Source organism: Hoplias malabaricus, chromosome 6 (genome assembly GCF_029633855.1).
Source record: "Hoplias malabaricus isolate fHopMal1 chromosome 6, fHopMal1.hap1, whole genome shotgun sequence".
NCBI lineage: Eukaryota > Metazoa > Chordata > Actinopteri > Characiformes > Erythrinidae > Hoplias > Hoplias malabaricus.
In genome coordinates, this window is record NC_089805.1 from 2,188,437 (window position 1) to 2,216,253 (window position 27,817).

General features: G+C 40.9%; 2 protein-coding genes across 2 annotated transcripts in view; one reads left to right on the forward strand and one right to left on the reverse strand.

The window, feature by feature from the left end:
- The window catches only part of LOC136699389 (uncharacterized), a 26,331-nt gene extending 19,191 nt beyond the window's left edge, over positions 1-7,140 (forward strand). Inside the window, exons 14-16 of the mRNA XM_066674086.1 lie at positions 372-476; positions 5,712-5,796; positions 7,003-7,140. The gene's annotated coding sequence lies outside the window, so the exon portion shown is untranslated. The remainder of the gene's footprint in view (positions 1-371; positions 477-5,711; positions 5,797-7,002) is intronic.
- Positions 3,864-27,767, reverse strand: srebf2 (sterol regulatory element binding transcription factor 2). The gene is made up of 20 exons (XM_066673883.1): positions 27,472-27,767; positions 19,546-19,826; positions 18,946-19,156; positions 18,533-18,702; positions 17,448-17,597; positions 16,283-16,558; positions 16,035-16,149; positions 15,651-15,802; positions 15,226-15,439; positions 14,833-15,008; positions 13,844-14,093; positions 13,516-13,685; positions 13,177-13,348; positions 12,379-12,496; positions 12,042-12,151; positions 10,972-11,104; positions 9,631-9,796; positions 9,130-9,306; positions 8,856-8,961; positions 3,864-7,210 (listed from the first exon to the last, which is right to left on the reverse strand). The coding sequence occupies exons 1-20, from the start codon at positions 27,560-27,562 to the stop codon at positions 7,005-7,007; spliced, it is 3,444 nt and encodes a 1,147-aa protein (XP_066529980.1). The 5' UTR covers positions 27,563-27,767; the 3' UTR covers positions 3,864-7,004.
- Between the last annotated feature and the right edge of the window lie 50 nt (positions 27,768-27,817).

Genomic DNA, 27,817 nt, shown 5'->3' on the forward strand with positions numbered 1-27,817 from the left:
GGAGCAGCACGGTGGCAGTACATTTAGTGTCACATATTAGATATTTATTGTTGTAATGTAAATATAATGTAATGCACTGATTGAACTCTATATTACAACACAACTATGAAAGCAGGGGCCACGGAAAATCATTTGAACACAGCAGCTGTCTTTCACTTTCTGTAAAATTACATGATGAATCATGGACCAATAGAAACGCTCCAAAATTACTCTGAATAACACCTTTTTACATTGAATTCCATTGAAAATTAAGGTTTTTCCTTCCACTATTAAGTTACTTTAGTTATTTTATAAATTCATGTTTTTTGGGGACACCTGTGTAAATATATCGATGAATATATTTACTGTTAATATTTACTCGTATGAAACAGTTGGAATCATGATGGACCTGATGAGTGTGACTGAAGAGGATGGGGAAGTTGTGAATTTGCTGGAGAACCTCCTGAAGGACCCAAGCACCGACACCCAACCTCTGAGTAAGTAGCCGAAATTATCAGCATCATCAGCATCATGATAACACTACATTTCTCAATAGAAATGATGATAAATAGCTGCTAATAAATAAGAAATAACATGCAGAAGATGAGCAGGTTCAATAAAGTGCTGCTTAAGTCCTTAGATTTATAAGAAATTTCAGGTCTGAGCTGGACTTCTCTGTGGTGGGAATGAATGTGACGATCCAAAATTGTTTGTTGTATTGAGTTGTGATATATCACCAGCCTGAACACTATCTGTTACCATGGCAACTGAGTGAACCGGGCTGGTATTGGTCCATTCCATTATCCATTATCTGTAACCGCTTATCCAATTTAGGGTCGCGGGGGGTCCAGAGCCTACCTGGAATCATTGGGCGCAAGGCGGGAATACACCCTGGAGGGGGGCACCAGTCCTTCACAGGGCAACACAGACACACACACATTCACTCACACACTCACACCTACGGACACTTTCGAGTCACCAATCCACCTGCAACGTGTGTTTTTGGACTGTGGGAGGAAACCGGAGCACCCGGAGGAAACCCACGCAGACACGGGGAGAACACACCAACTCCTCACAGACAGTCACCAGGAGCAGGAATCGAACCCACAACCTCCAGGCCCCTGGAGCTGTGTGACTGCGACACTACCTGCTGCGCCACCGTGCCGCCCGTATTGGTCCATTCCTGCAGCTTAATTCATTCATTCAGTCACAGTCACACGCAGCTGAACTTGAACCCACAACCTCCAGGTCCCTGGTGCTGTGTGACTGTGACAGTACTGTGCCTATTGTGTCACATTTGACTGTGACACTGACAATTTATTTATTGATATCAAAAAAAAAATTCTTACTAGTATAAATTGATTTTTTTCTAGTGGAAATTGAATTTTTACTAGTGGAAAAAAATTGGATATCAAGAATTAAATAGTTACTAGTGAAAATGAAATTTGGATATCAAGAATTTATTTTTTAGAAGTAAAAATATTTCCCACACTAAAATGAATGGGGAAAATTGAATTATCACTTGTAATAATTAATTATTTACTAGTAAAGAAACCTCTGTAGACGTATAAATATGCCGTCTGTACACAAAAAAAAATCCTGCAGACGTCTGTACATTTAAAAGAAATACATCTGAATACATGAACACGCACATATTTTACATCTGGACACAATATTTTTACGTGTCCAGCCGTTAGAATTAAGACGATTTTGACCCCAAATTCATGCCATAAATTTTCTCTCATTTCACCATTTTGGTGTGGTGAGTAAGGTGCTGAAGTTTCACGCCTTATTCCCTTCTCACTACGCAATGACTGAAAATCTCTAGTTGTGAAGTCTGTAGCATTATTTGAATGAATACATTTTACTGTTTCATATGGGGAAGAATCAGCCAAGAATTGCTCAGTAGCTTTAATGGTGTCACTCTTAGATTTCAAAAAATACACAAACACTGCACCTGAGTAATCATCTGTAAAACACCACCACATCTAATGCCATCTTTTGCTACTGGATCTATAAGACCAGATAGGTCAGTGTGTACTAGCTCAAGCAAAGCTTTTCCCCATGGATCAGGTTCTCTGTAAATCATGGCGATTAAATAAAATAGGAATTTTTTTAATGCACTGTGCAGGTCACCTTGCATGTTGAAATCAAAATTGTATGTTTATTCTATCATGATACAATAACAGATGGTGTCGTTTATTACATATATTTTAAATGGGCTAAATCAAATATTATAAAAAAAATTGGGATTTTCAGTCAATATTTTGGCACTTTTATTATGAAGGCCTCGTCAATTTTAATTGTATGAATGGAAGATCTTTTGCACACACTTTTCTTTTTGCTGGTTTCAAAAGATTTACTAAACTAATTTATAAAGAATAACAAAAGAACCTGATGAATGAAAAATTTGTAAAATATATTGTGAATGAAAAATGCAAAAATGTGGCATTTTGTCTAAAATTCTGTTTAATCGGCCGATTACACAGGTTACAGACATTAAACTCGTTTATATTACAATGGTCCACATTAAGTAATTTTCTATGAGTTACAAAATAATTCAGCAAGGAATTGCTGTACTTTCAGCATCTTTCAGACATTACGCACTCTTTACGCATTTTCTGGAGCAGGTGTAAATTTCATTTATATAGGGTGACCAGATCTGAGATGGACACGTCTTTGGGGTGTGTGTGTGTGGGGGGGGAACCAATCGGAGTAGGGGAGGGCGGGACTAGTTTGTGAACTAAACTTCTCGAAGTTCTATGTAAGCTCTAGAAAAAATCAAAATCCAGGACGTTTGTGAAATTCCACCCGGACATTTTTTCAAGTTTAAAAAAGAGGACGTCTGGTCACCCTAGTTCCTACCTACGAAGAATTTGATACTAGGAACATTGTGATGAATCCGGATATTTACGAAAAAAAAAATTTACAAATGATTTACGCGCTAATTCGTTTTGCTGCATTTCAAGAATGAGGCCCAGTGTTCTCTGTGATGTATTTGTGCTGTATAATAGCTGATAAATCAGTGGGAATAAGTAGGTGTAATGAACCAAGATTAATAGGATAAGTTTAAAGATGATTTAATCTCCATTAACAGACTGCTTCTCATCATCGAACGATCTAGAATCTGATTGGTCTCATTCAGTCAGCAGATTTTCTTGTAAAGCTGAATAATGGGCTGAAAATGCATGTTTTTGTCAGCATCACCACTAGAGAGGGCTATTCCAGTCATGAGTGTGTTCCTCTTTTCTGCACTTGACAGTCTCTATATTTCTGAACTGAAGACTGTAAAAAAAAAAGATATTGGATCATTGCTGTAGTGTTGCTGGGGGTCCTGGAGTTTTGGGTTCAGTCCCTGCTCAGGTCACTGTCTGTGGCGTGTTTGTTGTGATCTCTCCATGTCTGCTTGGGAAGGTATTCTGCCAAAAAAGTATAAATATAAAGTGTGTAAGTATCCATAGGTGAGCATGTGTTGCCCTGTGATGGTCTGGTGCCTTGTCTATAGTCTGTTACTACCTTGCACCCAGTGTTTCTCCCTGTGTCTGCATGGGTTTCCTCCCACGTTGGTAGGTTGATTGGCGACTCAAAAGTGTCCGTAGGTGTGTGTGTGTGTGTGTGTTGCCCTGTGTAGGACTGGTGCCCCCTCCAGGGTGTGTTCCCGCCTTGCGCCCAATGATTCCAGTTAGGCTCTGGGCCCACCACGACCCTGAACTGGATAGGAGCTTACAGATAATGGATGAAGAAAGTACTTCCCACCAGAAATGCCTGAACACAGTGAAAGCTGTGACAAATATCAGAATGGGTCCATTTAGTTACTGTTGTCTAAATCAACCTTCGTTTATTTAAAAGCCCCAACTGCGTCACAAGCTAAAGCACCAAGACAGGCACAAACTCGGGTGTGTTGTTGCTGTTTTATTACAAAAAAAGAGTAATAACCAGGAATAAAGTAAAATAAACACATATAAAGAGGAGCAAAATGTAACACAATTCAGCAGAAAATCCACCAGCATTATCAATTATTATAGGGCTTTAAAAGTATACACACATTCAAATGCAAACACTCTAAATAAACTTATAGCTTAAAAGGTGTAGTTAAAAGCATTCAAATCCACAAAAAGTAATACATCTGTTAAATGTTTCCCATACATACAAGCAGCTTTTTCTTCTGCAAAAACAGTATAACAATTTATAACTCAAAATCCTCTGCTGTTATTTCTGCATCAAAGAGCAGGAGGACGACAGGAAGAAAAAGAAAAATACAAATAAACAAACAAATCCAGCTGATTTGTGGCTAATAAACAGCGCCTTAAATTCCCAGAGACATACATGGTGGCTCCGCAGGGCAACACCACCAAATTTAAAAAACAAAAACAAACAAAACCTCCTGACAAAGTGAAACATTAAAAAAAAAAAATATCTGTCAGAGTTCCACAAACTTTATTTTCTACCTGTACACCATCGATTGCCCCAGCTCATTTCTTTTTTTTTTCCTCAAGTCCTAGTGAAGTGATCCCACTAAACTTTAAGACTTTGGTCTCTACATTGCTATGTACAGTTTATATACAATCAGCTGTGCATGTTTTGAGTGAACGTGGGTGACATAAATCTAATAAATAAGACGCTATAAGCTGATATTTCAATAATAGGTGATGCATTATATGTGTACTATGAATATAATTATATAATATTTATGTATAATGTACAGTACAGTGCAAAATCCAGAGTAATTTACTTAATTCTAGTCAAAACGTATATGAAACCCTTGACAAAGTTTTTATCGTGAGGGGGGGTGCCAAACATAATTAATATAAATTACACATATCCTAAAAAAAAAAAAGGCGGCACGGTGGAGCAGCAGGTAGGTGTCGCAGTCACACAGCTCCAGGTGACTGTCTGTGAGGAGTGTGGTGTGTTCTCCCTGTGTCTGCGTAGGTTTCCTCCAGGTGACTGTCTGTGAGGAGTGTAGTGTGTTCTCCCTGTGTCTGTGTGGGTTTCCGCCGGGTGACTGTCTGTGAGGAGTGTGGTGTGTTCTCCCTGTGTCTGTGTGGGTTTCCTCCGGGTGACTGTCTGTGAGGAGTGTGGTGTGTTCTCCCTGTGTCTGCGTGGGTTTCCTCCCACAGTCCAAAAACGCACATTGGTAGGTGGATTGGCAACTCAAAAAAGTGTCCGTAGGTGTGTGTGGCCTTGTGAAGGACTGGCGCCCCCTCCAGGGTGTATTCCTGCCTTGCGCCCAATGATTCCAGGGAGGCTCTGGACCCACCACTACCCTGAACTGGATAAGGGTTACAGATAATGAATGAATATCCTAAAAAATATTTCATATAAATATGTATACATACTTTATATTATTATGTCCACATTGTCTTCATTACAGGTTTGTTTCTTTTCAGAACACTACTTTGCATTGGGTGCTAGTTCTCTTCTTAGGATTAGGAACACAGGAATTCAAAAGTGGAGCTTTTTATTTGCCATCAATGATAAAAGGTTTGTGTGTTGTTTATCTGGTGGTGGTATTTATGCTCTATAAACTTCTGCTTGGTTCTTTAGAGTCCAACATTTTCTGTAACTTCAACAGACCTCTAGTTCTGCGAAATCCTGTATTTAACTTTCTCAGAAAAATCTTCTGAAATGAGAATAACTTGTATTTAATGTTAGTCTCTCGTTTTTGCACAGTACTGTATGTAAAAGAAGTTCCTATTCTCTCTCTCTTCATGTGTGTGTTTGTGTTGCAGGTCTGTCTTCATGCAGTGTGCAGAGTGGGTGGGTGAGTGTGAGAGTCTGATGAAGCCTAGACCTGTGTGTGTACGCATGTGTGAGGTAGATAGGGCTATGACAGGGTTCTGATTCTAACCAAACCTTCTCAGCCAACTTCCTCTATATGGTGTTAATGTGAGAGTGTTTGTTAATATTGCATAAATGATCTAGAACCTTTGTCCTGGTCGGTGTGTGTGGGAGGTGGGGTGGGGGTTCACTATATAACATGGAGATTCCTATTAGTAAGGCCCCGAGCCTGAGCACACAATGTTTCTGTGTATGTTTTGTGTGTGTGTGTGTGTCAGCTCAGCAGTGCTGTGTGTACATAGGTGAAGCGCAGTAATCTGACTTCAGTAATCAACCCTCTGCAACTGACCATCTCAGATTAGGGAAATATTTTCAGAACTTGTTTAAAATGATGACCAGTTATTACACTCGTGTACAGCCAGGTTTTGCAGGTGTGTGTTCATGATTGTTTTGTCTCTTTAAATGATGCAAAAAAAAATTTAACAGTAATTGCTGCTTGTGCTGAAGATATTTTTGGCAAAACATGAGCAACGAGTTCAAAAAACATGTTCTACATCTTTAACACAGGCTCTCTGGTGTCCAGCTAAAGATTCCTGTGAAAACAGGGAGACATTTATTCAAATCACCCAAATAATCAGAACACTCGGACTGTACAGAAAATCTGCATCAGATTTTATGCTGCAACCCCAGTCAGAAACAGTGGGAATTTTACTGTTACCATACAGCCTATAAATACCGTATAAAATCTACTGCTTTAGCAGTAAAACATTTTTTTACTCCATATTTAAATAAGCCAATTCTAATTTCCTATCAACAGTCATCCTGTGAAGGACTGGCGCCCCCTCCAGGGTGTGTTCCTGCCTTGCGCCCAGTGATTCTGGGTAGGCTCCGGACCCACCGCGACCCTGAATTGGATAAGCGCTTACAGATAATGAATGAATGTGTCTAAAACAGGAATTATGATATCTGGTGTATTATTATTATTTAACTGTGAAACATAAAAAGCCACTGACATTCCTTCTAGAGATAAATCAACAGCTTGTTTTGAGCCTTGTTCACTTTTAAATCCTCCACTTCTCAGAAAGTGCTTCAAGCATAAAATCAGGCCTAACATCTGCTTGTCCTAATTACATTTCCTGAAAGGTTCAAGCTCAGCTGAGATGGTCAGCTCAGAGGATGTTAGTAACTGTACACAGATTGATCTCACTATATACAGTATAGTATGTGTGTGTTTGTGTACAGGTTTATGACGTGATGGTGGTCCCCCTCAGCAGGATATGTTGGCAGTCTGTAAGCGTACGGCGGTCCCCCACTCTCTCCAGAGTGCGTTTAGCCTCTGCCAGCATGTGAGCACGGTGTCCGGGTGGGGTCAGCAGAGGCACGGGTAAGTGGCTGAAGGCCAGCAGAATTGCATGGGCTCTCTCCCTCTCACCCGCTACACATGCGCCCTCTGAAGGCACAGAGAGAAACAACATGGAAAAATCACAAGGTTACAATGGAAATAACTTATGCAATGTAGTACATGTATAGAAACTGTCCATAAATTGTCTCCAAGTCATAAAATATATTTATTATTACCAAGTTACTGAAGTCCAAAAGAGGGGAAAAAAAAAAAAAAAAAACATTATGTGCATGGTCATGTGTTTACGCTCAAAATGTTAATTTATATTTCCACTTAATCCATATCAGGATCACAGTGACAACAGAGCTATCAAAGAAGGCCAGGTATCTCTGTCTTCTGCAACTTCCACCAGCTATTTTCTAGTGGTTCCCCATGTTTCCCCAGGGCATACAGGAGATATAATCTCTATAGCCGATCCTGGGTCTACCTGCCTCGCATGCCGCCAGCTGGACGCATTAGAAAGTATTCAGGAAGCTTATCAAATGCTCGAAGGACCTGTATGTGATGGAACAGGAGTTCCACTCCAGTCAAGGTAAGTATACCCATGAACCCTGGGTGAAAACCCAATGAAGTAACTGAATATATAAAACTAAAATATATTTTTCACAATAAATTTTGAGAAATGGGGCAGCACGGTGGCACAGCAGGTAGTGTTGCAGTCACACAGCTCCAGGGGCCTGGAAGTTGTGGGTTAGATTCCCACTCCAGGTGACTGTCTGTGAGGAGTGTAGTGTGTTCTCCCTGTGTCTGCGTGGGTTTCCTCCGGGTGACTGTCTGTGAGGAGTGTGGAGTGTTCTCCCTGTGTCGGCGTGGGTTTCCTCCGGGTGACTGTCCGTGAGGAGTGTGGAGTGTTCTCCCTGTGTCTGCGTGGGTTTCCTCCGTGAGGAGTGTGGAGTGTTCTCCCTGTGTCCGGGTGACTGTCCGTGTGGAGTGTTCTTTCTGTGTCTGCGTGGGTTTCCTCCGGGTGACTGTCTGTGAGGAGCGTGGAGTGTTCTTTCTGTGTCTGCGTGGGTTTCCTCCGGGTGACTGTCTGTGAGGAGTGTGGTGTGTTCTCCCTGTGTCCGCGTGGGTTTTCTCCGGGTGACTGTCCGTGTGGAGCGTGGAGTGTTCTTTCTGTGTCTGTGTGGGTTTCCGCCGGGTGACTGACTGTGAGGAGCGTGGAGTGTTCTTTCTGTGTCTGTGTGGGTTTCCTCCGGGTGACTGTCTGTGAGGAGTGTAGTGTGTTCTCCCTGTGAATACACTTGTGGGGAAGTGCTGTTCTCTCTTGTTTGTTTACGTTCAGATGCTCTGTGTCTAAGGTGGAACTGTATGTTTTTATTCACAGTTTGAATTATCTTTGAAACTTTCTCACATGAGTTGTTTAGTTTTCTAGAACGTTCAGTCTTTGTTTACATGCTTTAAGCAGCCTTCTGAATTTATCGTGAATTCCACCTTAATTAATCACAAAAATTAGTCTATATTACCCACCTAAAGAGCAGGAATAAAGCTATATCCTCATCATGATTTTCAAAATGTAGAGCTCTCTTTGCCGCTTCTCTGCCATGAGCCTGGCATGTCTGTCTGAGCCGCCTGGATGTTTATTTTCAACTTTACTGACGCTAAGCTAACGAATTGTGAGCAAACATTATTTTAAAAAATTAATTAAAAGTGGCCTTTACAAGTGGAGATAGAGGACTCAAACAAAAACACAAACCTGTATAAGGGTGTGTTCTTCTGCGCAGGCTGTGCTCCAACAATTGGTGTGTACGAGTTGGGCTTGCCCCTGCCATTAACCTCACAGTAGTCTCATGCAAAAACACCTAGAGTACGAAAGAACAAGAGAGAGTGAGACTCATCCTTATTGCTTACAGTTTGAAAATCTGTCTTTGAGGTATTTCAGGTCTAAGCTGCAGTATTAGGGACAAACCATGAGGTATTAGAGGTTGCAGAATTTATGTTAATGACAAATATTTAAGTGCTAGCATTACCTTGTGCTGGGCCTGGGGGAAACCCTGTGCTAATTTACGTAGAGAACTCAGGTCCCTCTGGAATCCTGCCAGTTGTGAGCTTGGGGCAGGGCCTGGTTCTCCATTAGCTCCACTTCCTCTCTGCCATAAACTGGTTCTCAGGGTCAGGAGGAGGTCACACATCAGCAGCTCCATTCCCTGCCAGAGAAACACAAACAGGGAATGTGCGATTTGCTATGAGTGTGCCCGTGTGTATGGTGAGCATGTGTGTTTGTAAATATACAGTGTGAGTGAATGTGTGTGAGAGTGTGTAGGGAGGTATATGGTAGGCCTCTGTTTTGCACTGCAGAAACATTGCACTGGGCTGCAGCATCATGCAATGCAACTACAATGCACCACAGCCACCTCCGTCAATTACTGCACACACACACACACACACGATTTTACAAACACAATGCCATAGGTTAACATCGGCACATTTATAGAACATTAAGTGAGAGCAGGTAGTGTGTATAGGTGTACCTTGTGTAGCCAGGTGTAGGTGTGTGTGTGAGAGAGGCTGGTGTGCAGGTAAGCACTGGCCCGATCACAGTATGTCAGGCAGCTCAGAGTTCCCTCTCCTTTCTGTGGAGACACACTCATCTGTACTGCCTTACACAGTGCCAGCACAGCCTTTGGCAATGGGTGGCTAACACACACACACACACACACAAAAAAAAAAACAGAATTAACACTTAACACACAATAGCTAATGACAGCAGCATGTACAGCAAGATACTGAGACCTACCAGGTCGACCTAGAAGAGGCATTTTCCCTTACAGACTGACTCCTAATGTTGAAACAGGCATGCATGAGTAGAATCGTTATTTCAGCCATTTTTCACATAGCACTTTTCCACCAATGAGGAAAAAGAACAGTTCCAGTTTGTGAACTAAATTTGGAACTATTTGGCATGCTTCCACTGACAAACTGGCACGCAAAAAAAACTTATCCTGAGCTGGAACCAAAGAACAGTAGGTTCTTCAACACGAACTGTGGCTTCATCTCTGGGTGTGTTGGGGTTCAGTAACTTAAAAAAGAGCTCAGAGTCTCATGCAGCGTTAGCGCCCAGTGGAGCTGGGAAGGGTAATTTACAAACTTTCATATAGGAAATGAAACAGGAACACAGCTCCTTTTCTGTGTGTTTCTGGGGCTGTGTTTGACTCTGAAGACGGCTTGGAACTCTGTATTATTTCACGTGTGTCTTTGCCTGAAATATTGTAAAGGGAAGTGGTGGGGAGACATTTTGTGCCGTAAGTGTTTATAAAACTCCATATAGTTGCTTACAACCACATTAAACTTCACGTGCTTTAACGCGTTACATTGAATATATAATGAATTGTAATTCTTAATATCAACACAATGTCAAATCTTGAGTATCGATATTTGGATCAAGCCGCCCACCTCTAGTACAATCACATGTAAACAAAGACATTGATATGAAGCACCACAGCTTCTCCAGACCTTCCAATGAGTGTGTATTTAGGGCTTTTCTGTTTTTGAAATGCCAGAAACACCTGTTACAATAGCTACATGGCTAATGGTTGTCCGGCAAAACTAGGCTAGGTTTTAGTGTCTGAGCTGTTAGCTGTCTGCTGCAATTTTCTCAATTAAAGTTGTGTCCAAGCTTCACTGTGTTTGATGTTAACTCTCTCCCTGAATGTTTAATCAGCAAAGCACCTACAGTCCAGTCATAGAGCATTCTCCTGTTGTCATGGTCCAAGTAATACATAATTTAGTGCTATCATTCTTTAAAACCTCTTATTTTTTCTTCTCTATTGGAACAGACAGAAACACATGTGAACTACTTAAGAAATACTCACTCTATTGAGTGCAGTGCCCTGGGCATTCGCTCTACATCTGCCAGCAGTGACTTCACAGATGCATCATCACCCTGCAGCCAATGAACAGACGCCTTCAGGATGGATGCCCACCAGCGACACACAGGGTCTCCCACTGGCAAGAGCATGGGAAAACAGGACCAATGTACAAGTAAGTTAAAAATATAAAGGAATTTCCTTAAAGGCTAAGCACCAGCTATATTACAGTGGGACATCTGTGAACAAATGGCCCAAAGATCCCAAAATATCCAGAAAATGGACTAAATTTGTCCACTTTAAACGGGCACTTTGGAAAGGACCATCCGCTCACTCCGTTATCTGTAGCTCATTTCACTGGCGCTTTTCCAACAATATGGGCATGTAAGGACACCAACGAAAGGTGTTCAAGAGCCTCTGTAACATGGAGGTAAACAGGGTAAGGACACTCACTTCGCCTGTTTTAGTTGGTGTTAGTTAGCGTTAGCTTGACTCGCTAAACTCGGTGCTCAGATTATACTCGGCTACGTAGCTGCATTACGGAGGTTTATAGTGTCGGATGAATTCGAGTTCGATCACATTTACAAGAATAACGGTACTTCTAAATTTGAGTTTAGCTTATTGCTAGGCTATTGTCATGAATAATGTTGGTTATTTAGCTAGATACTGTCATAACAGTCAGTCATAACGGTGTTTTACCGCGGCGTTGTTCAGCTGTTGTCCTCCAGTGACGTCACAGTTGCGTTCAAGAATTTCCGTAGAGAGCTCGGGTTTTTCCGTCAATTTAATAATAATAATAATAATTTGTTTTAAAGCAAATTAAGCTGCTATTTTCATTTTAATTCATACTTATATCTGTCAGTAACTACAATAAAGTGGAATATTCATGGAGGTCCATTAAGTGGTGCTTAGCCTTTAAAGATTAGTATTAATCTTCCAGCCAATCAACTGTGAAAGGCAGGAATTACAGACATTAATTCATTCACGTCTCAAAAGATTCTCTAAAAGATCATTCTATATCCCGTTGATGTTGTAGGCTTCTGATATTTCTATCTTGGATGCTGTGCACATTGTACCTGGTGTTGTGATGTGATTGGCCACAGCAGGGAAGGGTGGAGTAGGAGAGGCTGAGTCTTCTGTACAGTTGTTCAATAGCTGCAAAAACTCTAACACACCACTGAACTCTCTACAGAGGCAACAATAGAGAGAATAAGGTAAGTGATATTAATATTTATTTTCCCCAATCCAGGACATAGAAAGAGATGTGGTCTACATTTTAAAATTTATCATCATTAGACACAATCATTATTTGTGTCATATGTGATGTTATAAAACATTCAAATTCATTAAACATGCAGACAAGGAGAATACACATCACATTCCTAATCATGATTTGTGTGTGTGTGTATATACCCGCTCTCCTCCCTGCGTTTGCTCGTCTCTGTATCAGTGTGTGGTTGGATGAGAGTATGCACAGCTCTTTCCAGAAGCTTCTCACAGAAACTGCGATGTAGCTGTGCAATGGGATCCGCTACATAAACACACAGATGTACAAAAATAATTAAGTAGAAGTTCTACTCGTGTTAAGTAGCTACATTTACATTTAAAGCATATGCTCTTAACTAGAACTTACAAGGTTACTGGTATTACAGGTAGGCCAATGCTGTCTTGCTCAAGGACTCTTATTGGGGTAGCACAGACTTGGAATCGAACACAGGTCTCTCCCATGTGAGTCAATGGTGTTACCACTGTACCACACCAACCACTAGCTGAATACATGTCATGTTCTTTGTGGTTACTGAAAATATCTAAGCATCAGATCCCCCACTCACATGTGGTGGGTTGTTTTTGATATCTATGTTCAGCTAAACTGGACACAACTATCAAGATTTTGTCTTGAAAGAGAGATTTTTCAAGGGGTTTCCAGAATTCTATTATTCATATATTTGCTTTGAAGCCATTTGTAGATTTTAAGTGAGATGTCCTTGTGTATTTATTTTGAAATTCACCATTTTCCAGTAAGTGACTTCACTTCCTTTAAATATAGATGTTTTGTAAAGTGTTGCTTATAAAAGCAATGCTTTCATATACTCAAATTTTAATTAGTTATTTATTTAAAATGTTTTATATTCCATTCTATTTTCTATTACTAGTCTAAATTAATCTGTCTGTTTGTGGGAGCATGTGTATTATGTGGTAACTGAAATTTACCTTGTTCTCTTTTGGAGGTGTAAACACCACCACTGCTCTCCGGCTTCACTGACCAATCACAGCTCAGGAAAAACTGCCTGCCCAATGGGGTGAAGAGCCAGCGCAGGCTATCTGGGAGTGGCTTGGAGTCTGACTGACCAATTAAACTTTCAGCACAACTCAACAGATATCCCTGAGTGAGAAATAGGAGCGGAACACATTGTTGTGCACATGTTGTAAACATTCATTCCAGTTGTTTTTTTGTATAATGATTATACAACAGGTTTTGTCAAAAAATTAAAATAAAGCAAAGTACTTTTCTGTTAAATATATTCTGTAATTATGTGTGTGCATACTCACTGGTAGATAGCTGAGGTGGTTTCCCAGTGCAGCTCGCAGTGCGATGGCAGTGGAAATGTAAATCTGAGCATGCTCAGTAGGGTTCATCTTCCCCCGTGCACTTTCACTCAGATTCGCCGCATTCAGACACACACAGACACCCCATAATGTGCTGCGGTCTGACATTTTACCTGCAAACAGACAGGTGTTTTAACCCAAGGAATAAATAAAACACCATCACCTGAGAAATCGTATATTTCACAGTAGGAGACTGGGACTTTAAAATATGCCCCACCTACAGATGAGTGCCACAGAAATAGGTTGAATTGACTTTGTTTGAAACACACACCTGTCAGCTGCAGTTTGCCAAGTTGATGGTAGACCAGAGCCGCATCTCTGGAGCTAGTCTGAGACTCTTCCCCCTCGTGCTTTGCACCAACCAGACGCACCAGCCAGCCAAAGGGGGCGGGTCTGTGCAGGCAGTAACGAATCAGATTCCAGGAGAGCGAGCAGGCTAGGTCAAAATTCGTGGAGGGTAGTGCACGGGATAAAATGGAAAGACACGTCTCTAAACTGACCACTGCAGCGCTGTAATCGCCCTGAGAGAAAGGGAAAAACAGAATAAATGTCTGATAGCAGTTTTTCACTGCATGGACCTACACAACTCGACTCTTTTGCTTTTCCACTGGGCAAATGTGGCACCTGGAACCAGATCATTTTTTAAATCCTGCTTGCTTAGGGTTCAAAACGAGCAGTGTAGGTACTAAGTCATGACGTGTAAACCCTGCAGAGAGTTGACTGGCCAGAGAGACCTGTCAATCACCAAAAATGCAGAGCTCCAGCAAAACACGCTTCTTGTAAAATATCTGAAATTACAGCAAATTTCACATTTGTCCAACTCACTACGGCACCTCGTAACATTACCTCGAGGGGTTCCAATGCTCTTTGGGTCGGTGGCTGACAAGAATCTGAAGCGAAAGCTGAACATGCCACTAGAAATACTGTGAGAACTAAGAGCTGTGTTCAGTCCAAAAAAACACAAACAATACGCGACTACACCACAAGTATTTATCTCTGCAGGCTGGAGACCAGTACGTAGGCTGATACCAGCAAGTGGGAGGTGGTGGTGTTTTGGTTTTCAAAGCCTGCAGATCCACAGAGTCAGAGTTTCACAACGTCACCAGCTCCATTTAGCATGGGAGCAAAATACAAGCAGCTAAAAGTCCTATTGAGCCAAATCCATGCAGTGGAAAAGCATCATGAGACAGAGGTTTTGAAAGGTAAGGTTACACTGTTCAGGGATTGTGTTCTTGTTGTGCAACATGCATGAATGTATACCCTGTAGAGTTGTACGTCAGCTTGTTTGCGGTGTCTCCAGAACAGTACTGATGTTGGAGAGTGTAGGCGTGTTACTGGCTCCCACAAATACAAAATCCTCACGCACCCCCATACCACTCCAACACCACTGAGCACCCAAACTGTTAGCCACGGCAATACACACCACAGCCAGGCCGCTACAAAGAGAGAGAGAGATATTAAATGTTAGCATTGACTAAATAAGACCATCTGTATGAGGAGTTCATAGAAGTACTATGTCATTCAGAATTGTTCAGGATAATAATCATTATTTACACATATATGACCTGTATGTGTGTATGAATGTAGATATCGATGTCCTCTATGTGAATATACTGAGCATGTGTGTGTGCGTAGTGTGTGTGAAAACCTCACCAAAGCTCTGTGTCTGTGCAGGCAGCCAAACAAGGGATCTGGAGGAACCGTGTCCTTCTCCTCCAGGCCATGACCGGGCGTTGTTATCATCAGAGCCCAGCAAAGATGGCAAGGGGTTCAGTGAGAGACAGAGAAAGGTTAAAGCACATAGAAGGACTCTGGAGCGGTCCATTACACCCACAGAGGAGGACGGAGACGCTGGCTCACTCTTCACCTGTAAACAATAGAGGGAGTGGTTAGAAGTTAACTTTTACTGTATCGTATCTGTGGACATTAAAATGACCTCACGCAATAAAGCACATTGGAAAGGAGCGTATTTACTTACTCTTCCCATAATTTCCCTTCAAAGATCTATAACCCCTTACTGCTATCTGTATGCAGAAGTAAACCTCCAGGTTCTAATGTTTGGCTGTGTTTGTGTGTACCTGCTCATGTTCAAGCAGTGGACTGCCTGGCTCTGAGTCCAGACAGAAAGGAGAGAACTGTGGAGGAGAACTGGAGCCAGAGTCTGAAGGTGGAGGGGTCATCACACACACGTCTGGCTTCATTTCCACATCATCTGACACACATATCACCTCTACACAGAGAGAAACACTGCATTACGACCTGCATTTATATTGTTCAAATTCACTATGTATTTAAAATAATTCTGAAATCTCTCTTTTCACTAACATCCAGATACGTGTAGATGAGGCCTGAGCCAAACATGTGTATGACAAGATTTCTGACAAAATGATCGTCTTTCCTCAATTCAAGCGTATCTCACAAAGACAAATTTATCATACACACGTGTGCTTGCAGATACTCACTGTGTTTTTGGCTGGCCATCTTGAGTGTCAGGTTCTCTTGTCTCAGTTTATGATTCACTTGCTGCAGGTACTTAATGTAATCTATCGCCTTACGCAGCACACCTGACTTGTGCATCTGTCACACACACACTTCACAACATTAGTCTCAGCCTCCCAATCAACCATAAATATTAACGTGTTTTGAGATTTGAGAGTCATTAGAAAAATGACAAAAACTGCACTTCCCAGAATGCAGCAGGAGGCTGTACCTTAGCATCACTGCCCATGACCAGATCACGGAGCTCAAGGATTTTGTCATTTATGGACGAGCGGTATCGCTTCTCGATAATATTATGGGTTGTCCTCCGTTCACCCTCCTTCACCACACCGCCGGCTGCCGTGGCAACTGCAGTGCTCTGTTCCACCACAGCCCTTGTCATACCCCCACTGTGTGTGGGGCCTGTCTGGAGTTGTTTGATTGGGAGTTTGTCATTACCACCCATGACAACTGGAACAGTGGTCAGAATATTACTGCCCACCAGAGTCTGAGAGAGAGAAAGAGAGCGAGATGCATTTGTGAATTCAGTGCAAAATGAATCAGGACACTATTAAATAGCTTCTCTCATGCCCAAGGTCATCGTACATTTTACCAGTGTTAATTACAGACGTTTCCAAACCTTGTGGCCAGAGCACTACAATGCACCTCCAGTCAATGCATATAATCTTGTGAATATTTAACTAAGGGCTTCTCCATTTATTTTCACGTGACATAGTGGAGACACTGGAGACACCAAAATACAAATATGAGACGCTTTGGTAGAAGTTATTGTTTCAGAGGTCAATGTGAGGTAAAATGTGTTGTTTGGTGGCATCAGTCGTGGCGTTACAAACAAACACAAGTTAGTTGAATGACAACATGTGTCTGCAGCAGGAAACAGTGTTAAATCGGATCATTAACCAGTCATCGTTCGCAAAATGATCTCTGAAAACATGCTGTTGCCTTATTACAACAATAATAATAAAAATAATAATCATGACAGTTTAAAAAGCCCTTGAATAATAGCTAATGAATGTATTACAGTGAGATAAAACAAAATAGATAAAATCTGAATAAAAGAGTGAAATAAAACAAGCTAGACGATAAATATACTGTAAAGTAGTACGTTTTTATATATTCCACATTTTGTTATTTTAAAAAAGGGAGTGTTAATCTTTCTTAATTCTTTATGCTTTAGAGACAGTGTGAGGATAGTTTGCACGTTCACTTGCAATTCTCTTTTTTACCACATGATGTCACCAATGTGCGCTCTCTCCGCAAAGTCTTATGTCAAACCTTGCTTTATGTGTGACGTTACGTACACACGTTTTAGACCCGGTTTTGTGCAAACACTCGAGAAAGAAATTGAGAAAGTGTGTGTGTGTGTGTGTACTTACTGGAACTTGTAGTGCAGTCTGCAGTGGTGTGGTGAGTGTGGTGATTCCAGCTGGATTCTGCATGGTGGAGAGAACCTGGGTTCCATCATGTTTAAGGGTGGTCAGAACCAGTGAGTCTGTCTTTAAGATCTGCGGTTGATGCACTAACAACTGTGAAAGAGCGGGAGAAACAACATTAAATGTTTACAGCTTCGATTTGTCAGCTTCAAGCCTAATTTATGATGACTTTAATGAAGCCTGTATTTTTGATTCCTAGAGAATCATGTTTGAAAACTCTGACAGGATAGAAACATTCATTCGACTCAATTTACACTAAACATTCCAAAAGTTAACGGACAACAGGTCAGTGACATGACGGGATTTTATCTCAGAGATGCTGAGTTTCAGAAGTAAAGATGGGTAAGTGTTCAACATTCTGTGAAAGACCACACGAGCAAATAATACAACAATCATGTTTCTCAATGTAATATAGTAAATAACTTTAAGATTTCTTTATCTATAAAACATACCAGCCTTATAAAATTAAGAGAATCCAGTGAAATCTGTAAATGCACAGCACACGGCCCATAACCAACACGGACAGGCTGTGAACGTGGCGTTCCCAAACGCTTACAGAGTGGTGTTAAAGGAAGAGTTAATGCAATGCAGTGGAAATATGCCCTTGGCATTAAACTCAAAATGCGGTTTTTCAACAATTTAAAATGTACTTTTAATTCAATATAGGGTTCATATGATTTTAACATCACTGCATTTGGTTTTTAATTTATATTTTGTAAATTATTTTGGGGTTTGTTCTAATAAATGGCTATATTACAGGTAAAAACACTCACACTGAAATCTTCAAATTATAGTGTAATTATACAACAAATATATTTACAAATGCTGTGCTGCATTATTTTAGTGCTATACCTCATAAATTTCGTTAAAATGATCGTTTTTATAAATGGTCCCCTCCCCCACTGAAAAATGGAAATTTAAAAATACTTATTCATAAATAAGGTTATAATTTGACATTAATATGACTACATTAGTAAGTGGTAAGCGAGCCTCAGATATTGTAAAGCTTTGGTGGTGTGTTTACTCACAGGCACTTGCTGCACTTGTTGCATCTGTGGTGACATGGTGTGAACAGTAGTAGGCGCTGTGGACAGTGTTTGGATCGTCTGACCAGCAGGTGTTAACAAACGCTGGTGCTGGATGGTCATTGGCTGGACCTGCGATGATGTCACAATGCTCTGCATCTGTGGTTGGAGGACTAAAGGCGAGAGATTAAATAATTTTATAAATAGCACACGTCACAGCTAAAAAGAAGAATTGAGGTTACAAAAATATAATTTTGTATTTTCAGAAAGACTTGAAATGGCAAAGGTTCTCTGTTTTTACAGGTTTTAAAGTCAACTGAAAAATATCAAAACAATTCAATCAGTAGCTCTTCTGTGACTTCAGAGGTACAGGTCATACTTTCTCATATGGAATAAAATGTGTAGTTCTGTCTCACCCTGAAAGCCAGTGTTGGGAGTTTGGTGGCAGATGACCGGGTTTTGTATAAACCGAGACTGTGTTGCTGTGGGTGCGATCATCACTGTCTGCGCCTGCGTCTGCACTGGGAGCGTCTGAGTGTTTGCCTGCACGGCCAGCGTCTGTACAGGAAAACTTGACGACTGCACCGTCACAGTTTGCGTCTGCAGAGGCATTGGAGCAGCAGCCAACTATGAAGCGACAACACAGACTTATTATAGCAGCAACTTCACTGTACGTTTATCATAAACATGAAATCTTAGCTGATAAATACTACTAAATTACTGCTGAATTTAACCCCAACAGATTCTATACACACACTCACTGGCCATGTTTATGTGCAGCCTTATCATCCATAAATAATCTAATAGCTCAATAAGAATAGAAAAGTTCCATGTATACACCTCAATCACAACAGAGTAGTCTGATTCTATCCATTAAATAATCTGTTAAATTAAATAATAGTATCCGATTACACACACCCAATCAGTAATCTTATGTAAATTCTGCACATTAACCCCAGCTTGTACAAGGTACACATTACTGAGGGGAAACTGTATCCATCGCTGTGGGTCTTTACCTGTATGTGCTGCTGTGGCTGTGGTCTGGGCTGAAGCACTGGCGGTGTGCGGGTTTGATTCGCTGAGACGGTCTGTACAGGTGTGTGTGGTGGGGTGACCGGCATAACAGGTGTGGGGGTGGCAGGCGCAAGGGTCACTGGGTTATTCTGGATCCCAGCAGGGTGTGGCTGAGCTACAGAGCGAATAGGAGCTCCCACCCCAACCTGCAGGGGCACTGACCCAACCTGGTCCTCAAACAGGTCGGGAAAATCAGCCTGGTTACTCACAAACTGCAACATTTCTGGAAAGAAAGAAGAAAAAAAAAGTGTGGGTTAATTCTAGTTTGCCGATATTACAATTAAAAAAACCACACTGTCATCACATTGTTTTGAAGTTTGAACTGAAGTTCTAGGGCTGATTCATAGTTCACGGAGATGTGTGAACGCTCAGAGCGTGGGACTGTCCGCATTGCTTCATGTCCATAGTTCTTGGGTCACTATTCCTGGCGACCGCATACAGTGGAACCTCTACTAACAAACTTTCCAAGATATGAATTGGGCATTTGAATATTTTTTGCCTCCACCAACGAACCATGACTCTAGAAACAAACCCGAGCCGGCGGCTGGAAATGGCCACTGACCCCAATAGGCGAGTCTCCCAGCGCCCCCAGACTTGAGTGAGCTTTTAAGATTAGCACATTGTAGCTTTAGCAATTTAGCATTAGTGTAAATAGCAGACACTGAAATTCGTGCTAAGTTAAGCCGTATCTACGCTTCGTCTCCCCACATTCACCGCCTACTCTCCGTTATTCCCCCCCCCCCTCCCCCCCACCTCCCGTCATACAGCCAGTGCCTGTGTTACTCCTCCAGCCAGTCGTCACGTCTTCAAGGTAGCGCTGTGTAACCACTTACAACTTTATTATTTCTTTTTTATTACTGTTTCCACTGTATTTCTCTTTTATTTTTAGTAACGCTACATGTATTTTTTTTACTAATTTGAGAGTGTTGTAAACATATATCAGTGCAAAAAGGGTGACTTTTGGGGTGGGGGCTGGAACGCATTAATTGCTTTTCCATTATTTTAAATGGGGAAAACTGACTCGAGAAACGAACTTTTCCACTTACGAACCGGGTCACGGAACGGATCAAGATCGTAGGTAGAGGTTCCACTGTATTTCTATGCAAGAGCTAGGGGTGGCACTGTAGTGCTGCTGGAAGCTGCTTTTTCCAGCACAGAAGTGATGAAGAACAAAAGCAAGCGCCAGTGTAAACACCCACACTGTGATCTGTAAAAACAAATCTATTTAAACAATCACTACATCAAGAGTTGGACAAATCTGTATGCACTAATTTAAATGAATAAGTAAATAAAGATGTCTTTGCTCACATTAAAAGTGCTTAGGTGTGTCATCTGCTGGCCCTGTGCCAAGCAAAAATGCAATCGTTAAGTTTCTAATATATTTTTTTGCTTTTATTAGTGCAAATTTTGCATTCTTGTCCATCTTTTATTGCAAAAAATCCACAAAAACAATAGACATTTTTGTATGTGCTATTCTAACAGTCTGGAGAATTATGACAGGGCCCTGTGTAAAATTAACAATTTATTTAAGAACTCTTAAACAGACACTGTACTAAAAAGGACTGGCTATAGGTTCGTGCTGAATCATTAACCAAACACTGAAACCTGTTTCAGTTCATGCAAACAAATGCACATGCACCGATTAGAGTCACAGTGGCCCACGGCATGTTTAACAGGACCACATTCTTTGGAGATAAAATGTCAGGTTCTGTTTGTGCAGCATCCGTTTTTCTCTTTTCCCCACTGAGCTCATTTTCTACACCTAGGTTCAGTTCATAAACATTTCTCTACCGTAATCAGCAGCTTGGTGCGGTTTTTACCAGGTTCTGATGGTATATGAATTGGAAGAGTGACCACAGTTGCAAATAATTTGAAATATGTAGACACACCCAATGCTGCTATTACCATCGTATTGCATTTAGACTGTTGTGATAATGGGGTTCATAATGGACAAGGCTAAAAGAATAGCTTGAAAAATATTACGCTTTTCACTTTTAGCTTTCTGTGAAATGTAGAGCAAAGTAGACATTTTTTTGTGTCTACAGTTGGCTTCTTTGGTTTGAGAGTAGATGTGGCTAATGTTGCTAACAAGCAATGAAAGAATACAGTGGAACCTCTACCTACGATCTTGATCCATTCCGTGACCCGGTTCGTAAGTGGAAAAGTTAGTTTCTTGAGTCATTTTCGCCATTTAAAATAAGCCCCCACCCCGAAAGTCACCCTTTTTGCACTGATAAATGTTTACAAAACTCTCAAATTAGTAAAAAAAAAATACATGTAGCGTTACTAAAAATAAAAGAGAAATACAGTGGAAACAGTAATAAAAAAGAAATAATAAAGTTGTAAGTGGTTACACATCGCTACCTTGAAGACGTGACGACTGGCTGGAGGAGTAACACAGGCACTGGCTGTATGACGGGAGGTGGGGGGGGGTGGAATAACGGAGAGTAGGTGGTGAATGTGGGGAGACGAAGCGTAGATACGGCTTAACTTAGCACTAATTTCGATGTCTGCTATTTACACTAATGCTAAATTGCTAAAGCTACAATGTGCTAATCTTAAAAGCTCACTCCAGTCTGGGGGCGCTGGGAGACTCGCCTATTGGGGTCAGTGGCCATTTCCAGCCGCCGGCTCGGAGGAGACTCGGGTTCGTTTCTAGAGTCGTGGTTCGTTGGTGGAGGCAAAAAATATTCAAATGCCCGGTTCGTATCTTGGAAAGTTCGTAAAGGTTCCACTGTATATCTAACCAATTACAAAGCCATAGGTAAATCCTATTAGAAGGTTATACTAGTGCTAGGAAATCTGCAGTGTGATAGGATAAACAAAAATCATTCTGCACTAAATAAAACAGAAGATTTAAATTTTTTTCAGCTCGCAAATGGTAAAATCCCTTTTTTTTTTTTTGATGTATAGATAATTAATTACAGATAAGTATATTTATGTACAATATCTATCCATTGTGAAATTACTCTTTTACTATCTTTATTAATTATTTGACCGACCAAAATGTCAAAATAAACCACTGGCCTTGAAAGAGAAGAGCTAAAGTTCACCTAAGAGTTTTCTGCCCTCTGTCCCACATTATATTAGAGGACGGACAGCAAGAGACAAAACGGCCTTGAGTTCAACACACTACCACTGAGTCCAAGGTCATGTACAGGTGAGTGTGTAGATGAGAAGAAGCCATAGGATATGATAATTATCCTAGTTTCTCTGTCTAAAATTTGATTGCTATATTTAAAAACACAAAGCATTCTGGACAGTACTTTTGTGATTTTATTTTCTAGGTTTTATTAAATAAAATGTTTAATGTTTAATTTAACCTAGTAATCTATTAGTATTGTAATAATTATTGAATTATATGCATATATTGACCCTGAATATGTAAAATAATAATATATAAATATATTATTAAAAACAAATTGTTAAAACATTTATAAACTAAAGAAACTATACACTACAGACTTCAATCACATGGATTAGCATTAAAGACAAACATAACATTCATTTCTGTGGAGTAACTAACTCTAACTAAATTTGTCCACTTTAAACGGGCACTTTGGAAAGGACCATCCGCTCACTCCGTTATCTGTAGCTCATTTCACTGGCGCTTTTCCAACAATATGGGCATGTAAGGACACCAACGAAAGGTGTTCAAGAGCCTCTGTAACATGGAGGTAAACAGGGTAAGGACACTCACTTCGCCTGTTTTAGTTGGTGTTAGTTAACGTTAGCTTGACTCGCTAAACTCGGTGGTTCAGATTATACTCGGCTACGTAGCCGCATTACGGAGGTTTATAGTGTCGGATGAATTCGAGTTCGACTTTTACAAGATCACATTTACAAGAATAACGGTACCTCTACATTTGAGTTTAGCTTATTGCTAGGCTATTGTCATGAATAATGTTGGTTATTTAGCTAGATACTGTCATAACAGTCGGTCATAACGGTGTTTTACCGCGGCGTTGTTCAGCTGTTGTCCACCAGTGACGTCACGGCTGCGTTCAAGAATTTCCGTAGAGAGCTCGGGTTTTTCCGTCAATTTAATAAAATTGTCAGTTTTAAAGCAAATTAAGCTGCTATTTTCATTTTAATTCATACTTATACATCTGTCAGTAACTAAAATAATGAGAAATATTCATGGAGGTCCATTAAGTGGTGCTTAGTCTTTAATAATAAGCAACCATTACCATACAATGACAAAAGAGCAGGAGAATATTTGAAATTTCAATTACAATTATACATAACACACACACAAAAAATATTGTTGTATGCCTAATACCTGCCTTGCGCCCAATGATTCCAGGTAGGCTCTGGACCCACCGCGACCCTGAACTGGATAAGGGTTACAGATAATGAATAAATGAATGCCTAATATCTACAAATTAAGTTACCTTTTCAAAAAAGATATAATCTGTCCAATCTTTAAAGGAAATCATTGGCTCCCACTAATAGAAAATCAGTAACAAGCCAAAGCTAACTTAAGGCTGAACTAACTGAGTAAATAAGGAAACAGAAACCGATGACATCTCCCTGGGTCATAACAGTTTCAGTGTTAAATGCTGCTTTTGTCCTGTAAGCTGGTTGGTGTGTGAGGTCATGAGGACTAAAAGAGAAATGACACTCACTCGCTCCAACTCTCCCACTCTCATTCCAGGACTAAGTGTAATCTCTATCTGGGAAACCATCCCTAAAATTCTAAGCAGTAAATGGGGAAATAACACACTGGGAACACTGTACTTGTTTATTTGAGTCATTTGAGGACATCAGTTGAGAAAATATGAAGCAAAAGAGCTACTCCACTAATTTGGCCACTTAATTTTTATTATACATAGTATTTGTTTGGTGTTCTCTCGTTCTCTCTCTCTCTCTCTCCCTCTCCTATGAACAGTAAAAATTTACATTTTTCTTCACGGACAGCAAACATCATCCAATATACAATGCCTCTATTGGTTGTCCCCTTATTTTAGTGGTGAGGACAGTAAATTATAGCCAGACATTCTGGAAATTTCTGGGGGAAGGAAGAGTCAGTGAAATCACAGTATCTTTATTTTTAACTACGCGACTATTAAGCAATCAACTCTTAAACTACACAACCCCTAGAGAGCTTGCAAAGTGGAGTTTAGTCCATGCATCATTAGAATTAGCCTTGAACTCATTACATCAACTTTGACCAGACCCACCTTCTGTCACTTACAATCCTCTTGCCAGAGTTCAACTACTAAAACTACCGTAAAGGTCTGCAGCACAGCAGCAACAGTCAGTCAATATCTGACAAACAGCTCGACTAAATTATCACCATGACGGAAGATCTCCAACACTTCCCTTTGAGGCCAGTGATAACATCAGGTGATTAGATTACTACATTACATCAACTCCACATCTCAAACATATCATCAATAAACCTTTATTATAAAAATTGTGTGGTGTGTTCTCCCTGTGTCTGCGTGGGTTTCCTCCGGGTGACAGTCTGTGAGGAGTGTGGTGTGTTCTCTCTGTGTCTGCGTGGGTTTCCTGCGGGTGGGTGACTGTGAGGAGTGTGGTGTGTTCTCTCTGTGTCTGTGTGGGTTTCCTCTGAGTGCTCCAGTTTCCTCCCACAGTCCAAAAACACACGCTGGTAGGTGGATTGGTGACTCAAAAGTGTCCGTAGGTGTGAGTGTGTAAGTGAATGTGTGTGTTGCCCTGTGAAGGACTGGCGCCCCCTCTAGGGTGTATTCCCGCCTTGCACCCAATGATTACAGGTAGGCTCTGGACCCACCGCGACCCGGAACTGGATAAGGGTTACAGATAATGAATGAATGAATATATTATAACTAATCAGAGGGGGTGTTTGCTAAGAATTCCTAGAGCATTGCATGTGTATATTACATAACACAAGAGGCAGTAATTACAGGGGAATACTCTGTAAGCTTACTACAACCAAGAGAGACAGTAATACTCCTAACACAGACATACACACTCTTACAACTGTTCCCTGGGAAGTCAAATTTCCAGTTTTTATCCACTGTCTTAAACAAGGACAAATAGACCAGGATGGTGTCAGTACTTAGCTTTTTAGCTCAACACCAAAGCCACAAGGCTGACACAGCTAACAAGTAAGGGAAGCTTTTTTTCCAACTATTAGAAAGGTGTTAACTGCATGACTAATTTATCACACACTCGTCTCCAACTGTAGGAAGCAATCTCAAATAGCCTTGATTGTGTGGTTTCTAACAGTGTATGTCACACAGTGTAATCATTCACATTGGCCAATATAGGTACATATGGGTAGTGGTAGTTCTCCTTGACCCTGGATTTTGCCAATAACATTGCCCTTTCCGTGTGGTGGTTTTGAAATGCAGACAGCACCATGTTAATGGTGAGGAATACCCTTCTGTTACTTATCTGCTCCAGTCCAGTTCTTAATTAAACGAGCGAATCTTAGACACCAGACATGCCTTGTCTGAACCAACAGCATTTGGGGTAATTTGGCCATTGCACATTTGTCCTTCTGTTAAAGAAACACTAGGTAAGATTTGGTATTTTAGCATTGTCAGCACTGCACTGTCCTGAAGTCGAGGGTTACAGGGTTAGAGGCTTTCAACCCTCCTCCAAAAGATACATAGTGCAGTTCCTGCAGTAGTGAGCCTTCTACTAGTGATGCTCTACTCTACCTATTACAAGTCAATACCACTGCCTAGTGTTCCTTTAAACTACTGATTTACGTAGATAGTGTGAGGTGCTATTACAAGTGTTTCTACCAAACTGAAATCTCATCAGTGATATAAACCAAAGCAAACAAACCTAAGAGTGATCAGAATGAGGGTTAAACACGACCAAATAAAGTGCATTTATAATGATCTTATACAGTAATTGATAGTGATGTTATTATTATTTTGCAATTTATCTGCACAACTCAACATCTGAGATATAAATAAGAGTCAAATTGTGCACTGTTTAAAATAAGAACACTTGATTCAAGTGTACACTTCATATAAAGACAGTTTCTACAGAATGAAGCATCTCCACTCTGAACGACCACTTACAGCTTAATCTTTGAATTAGTCAGACATTTTGGAAAATAAGTAACACTTGCCATTGCCTTTTTAACTAAGTCAGCCCAGTGCAAGTTAATGACAGATGGTTAACTATAAAACACTAGAGCTTCACGTCCATCTACAGGTCTTACATAACACACATGTAACACACATGTAACATACAATGCACATGTACTAGACCCAAAATATGTCACCCTACTGCATGGCTTTGGATGCATCTGTCAACTGATAAAACAAATCTCACCTTGAACATCCCAGACGCAACCATCTCTCCCAACCCAGACCCTGTCAAACCCGTGTCATCTTTTAAAACCCCACATCTGGTCTGTTTGAAATGCACTTGTTTGTATGTGGGGTTTGTCAAAGGCCTGTAGAGTCCGGTACTGACTGAATGCTATGTATCATAACCATCATCCATTCACAAAACACACTGTTCTGCTTGCTTTGTGTTTAAAAGCTCTACAACTGCTACACCCCCTGCCACACACACATACCCATGTAATACAGCTATAACTCTACGTCCTTCTACTGCCACCACTACCACTATGAGATAAACAGTTTACTGAACTGTGAGAGTAGAGGCAGTGCATCTTAAACGAGCACAAGCCACCACTCTATGAAGAGCACTGCACAGGAGCATAAGCAATTTTATGTTCAATATAGGGCCCTGTTCGTTAAATACAACCCTACTACTATGTTACCGAGAAACAACTGTTGTTATAAGTGAGTATTAGGGGAGCAGTAGTACACAGAGGACAGTGACATACTCTCTACACCCCGGTGATACACGGGGGACTCGCCCCGTTCAGAATCTCTTTATTTTTACTTTACCATCGATATCCCCGAGGGTGAACTCGTCCCCCAGTTCAGACAGAGTAGGATCCATATTCTCCATTGCTGACAGGTACTCGCTGCCGTCCATATTTTCAACCTTCCCGTTTCCGCCGTCAGTCCGGGGGAAACCCAGCAGTGAAAACGGAGCCTGTCTGTCTGGGTGTGCGTGTGAGGTGCGTCTTAATATTAAAAACGACTCCGAAAACACCCCAAAATGCCCCAAACTGTCTGAAGCCTCATCTCAGAGCTGAACTGAGAGAGATCCTGCTTCACAAAACAAACGGAGCCATCTTGTTCCCGACGCTGACGTCATTCGCTCCGCCCTCTGACTCCTGATTGGATT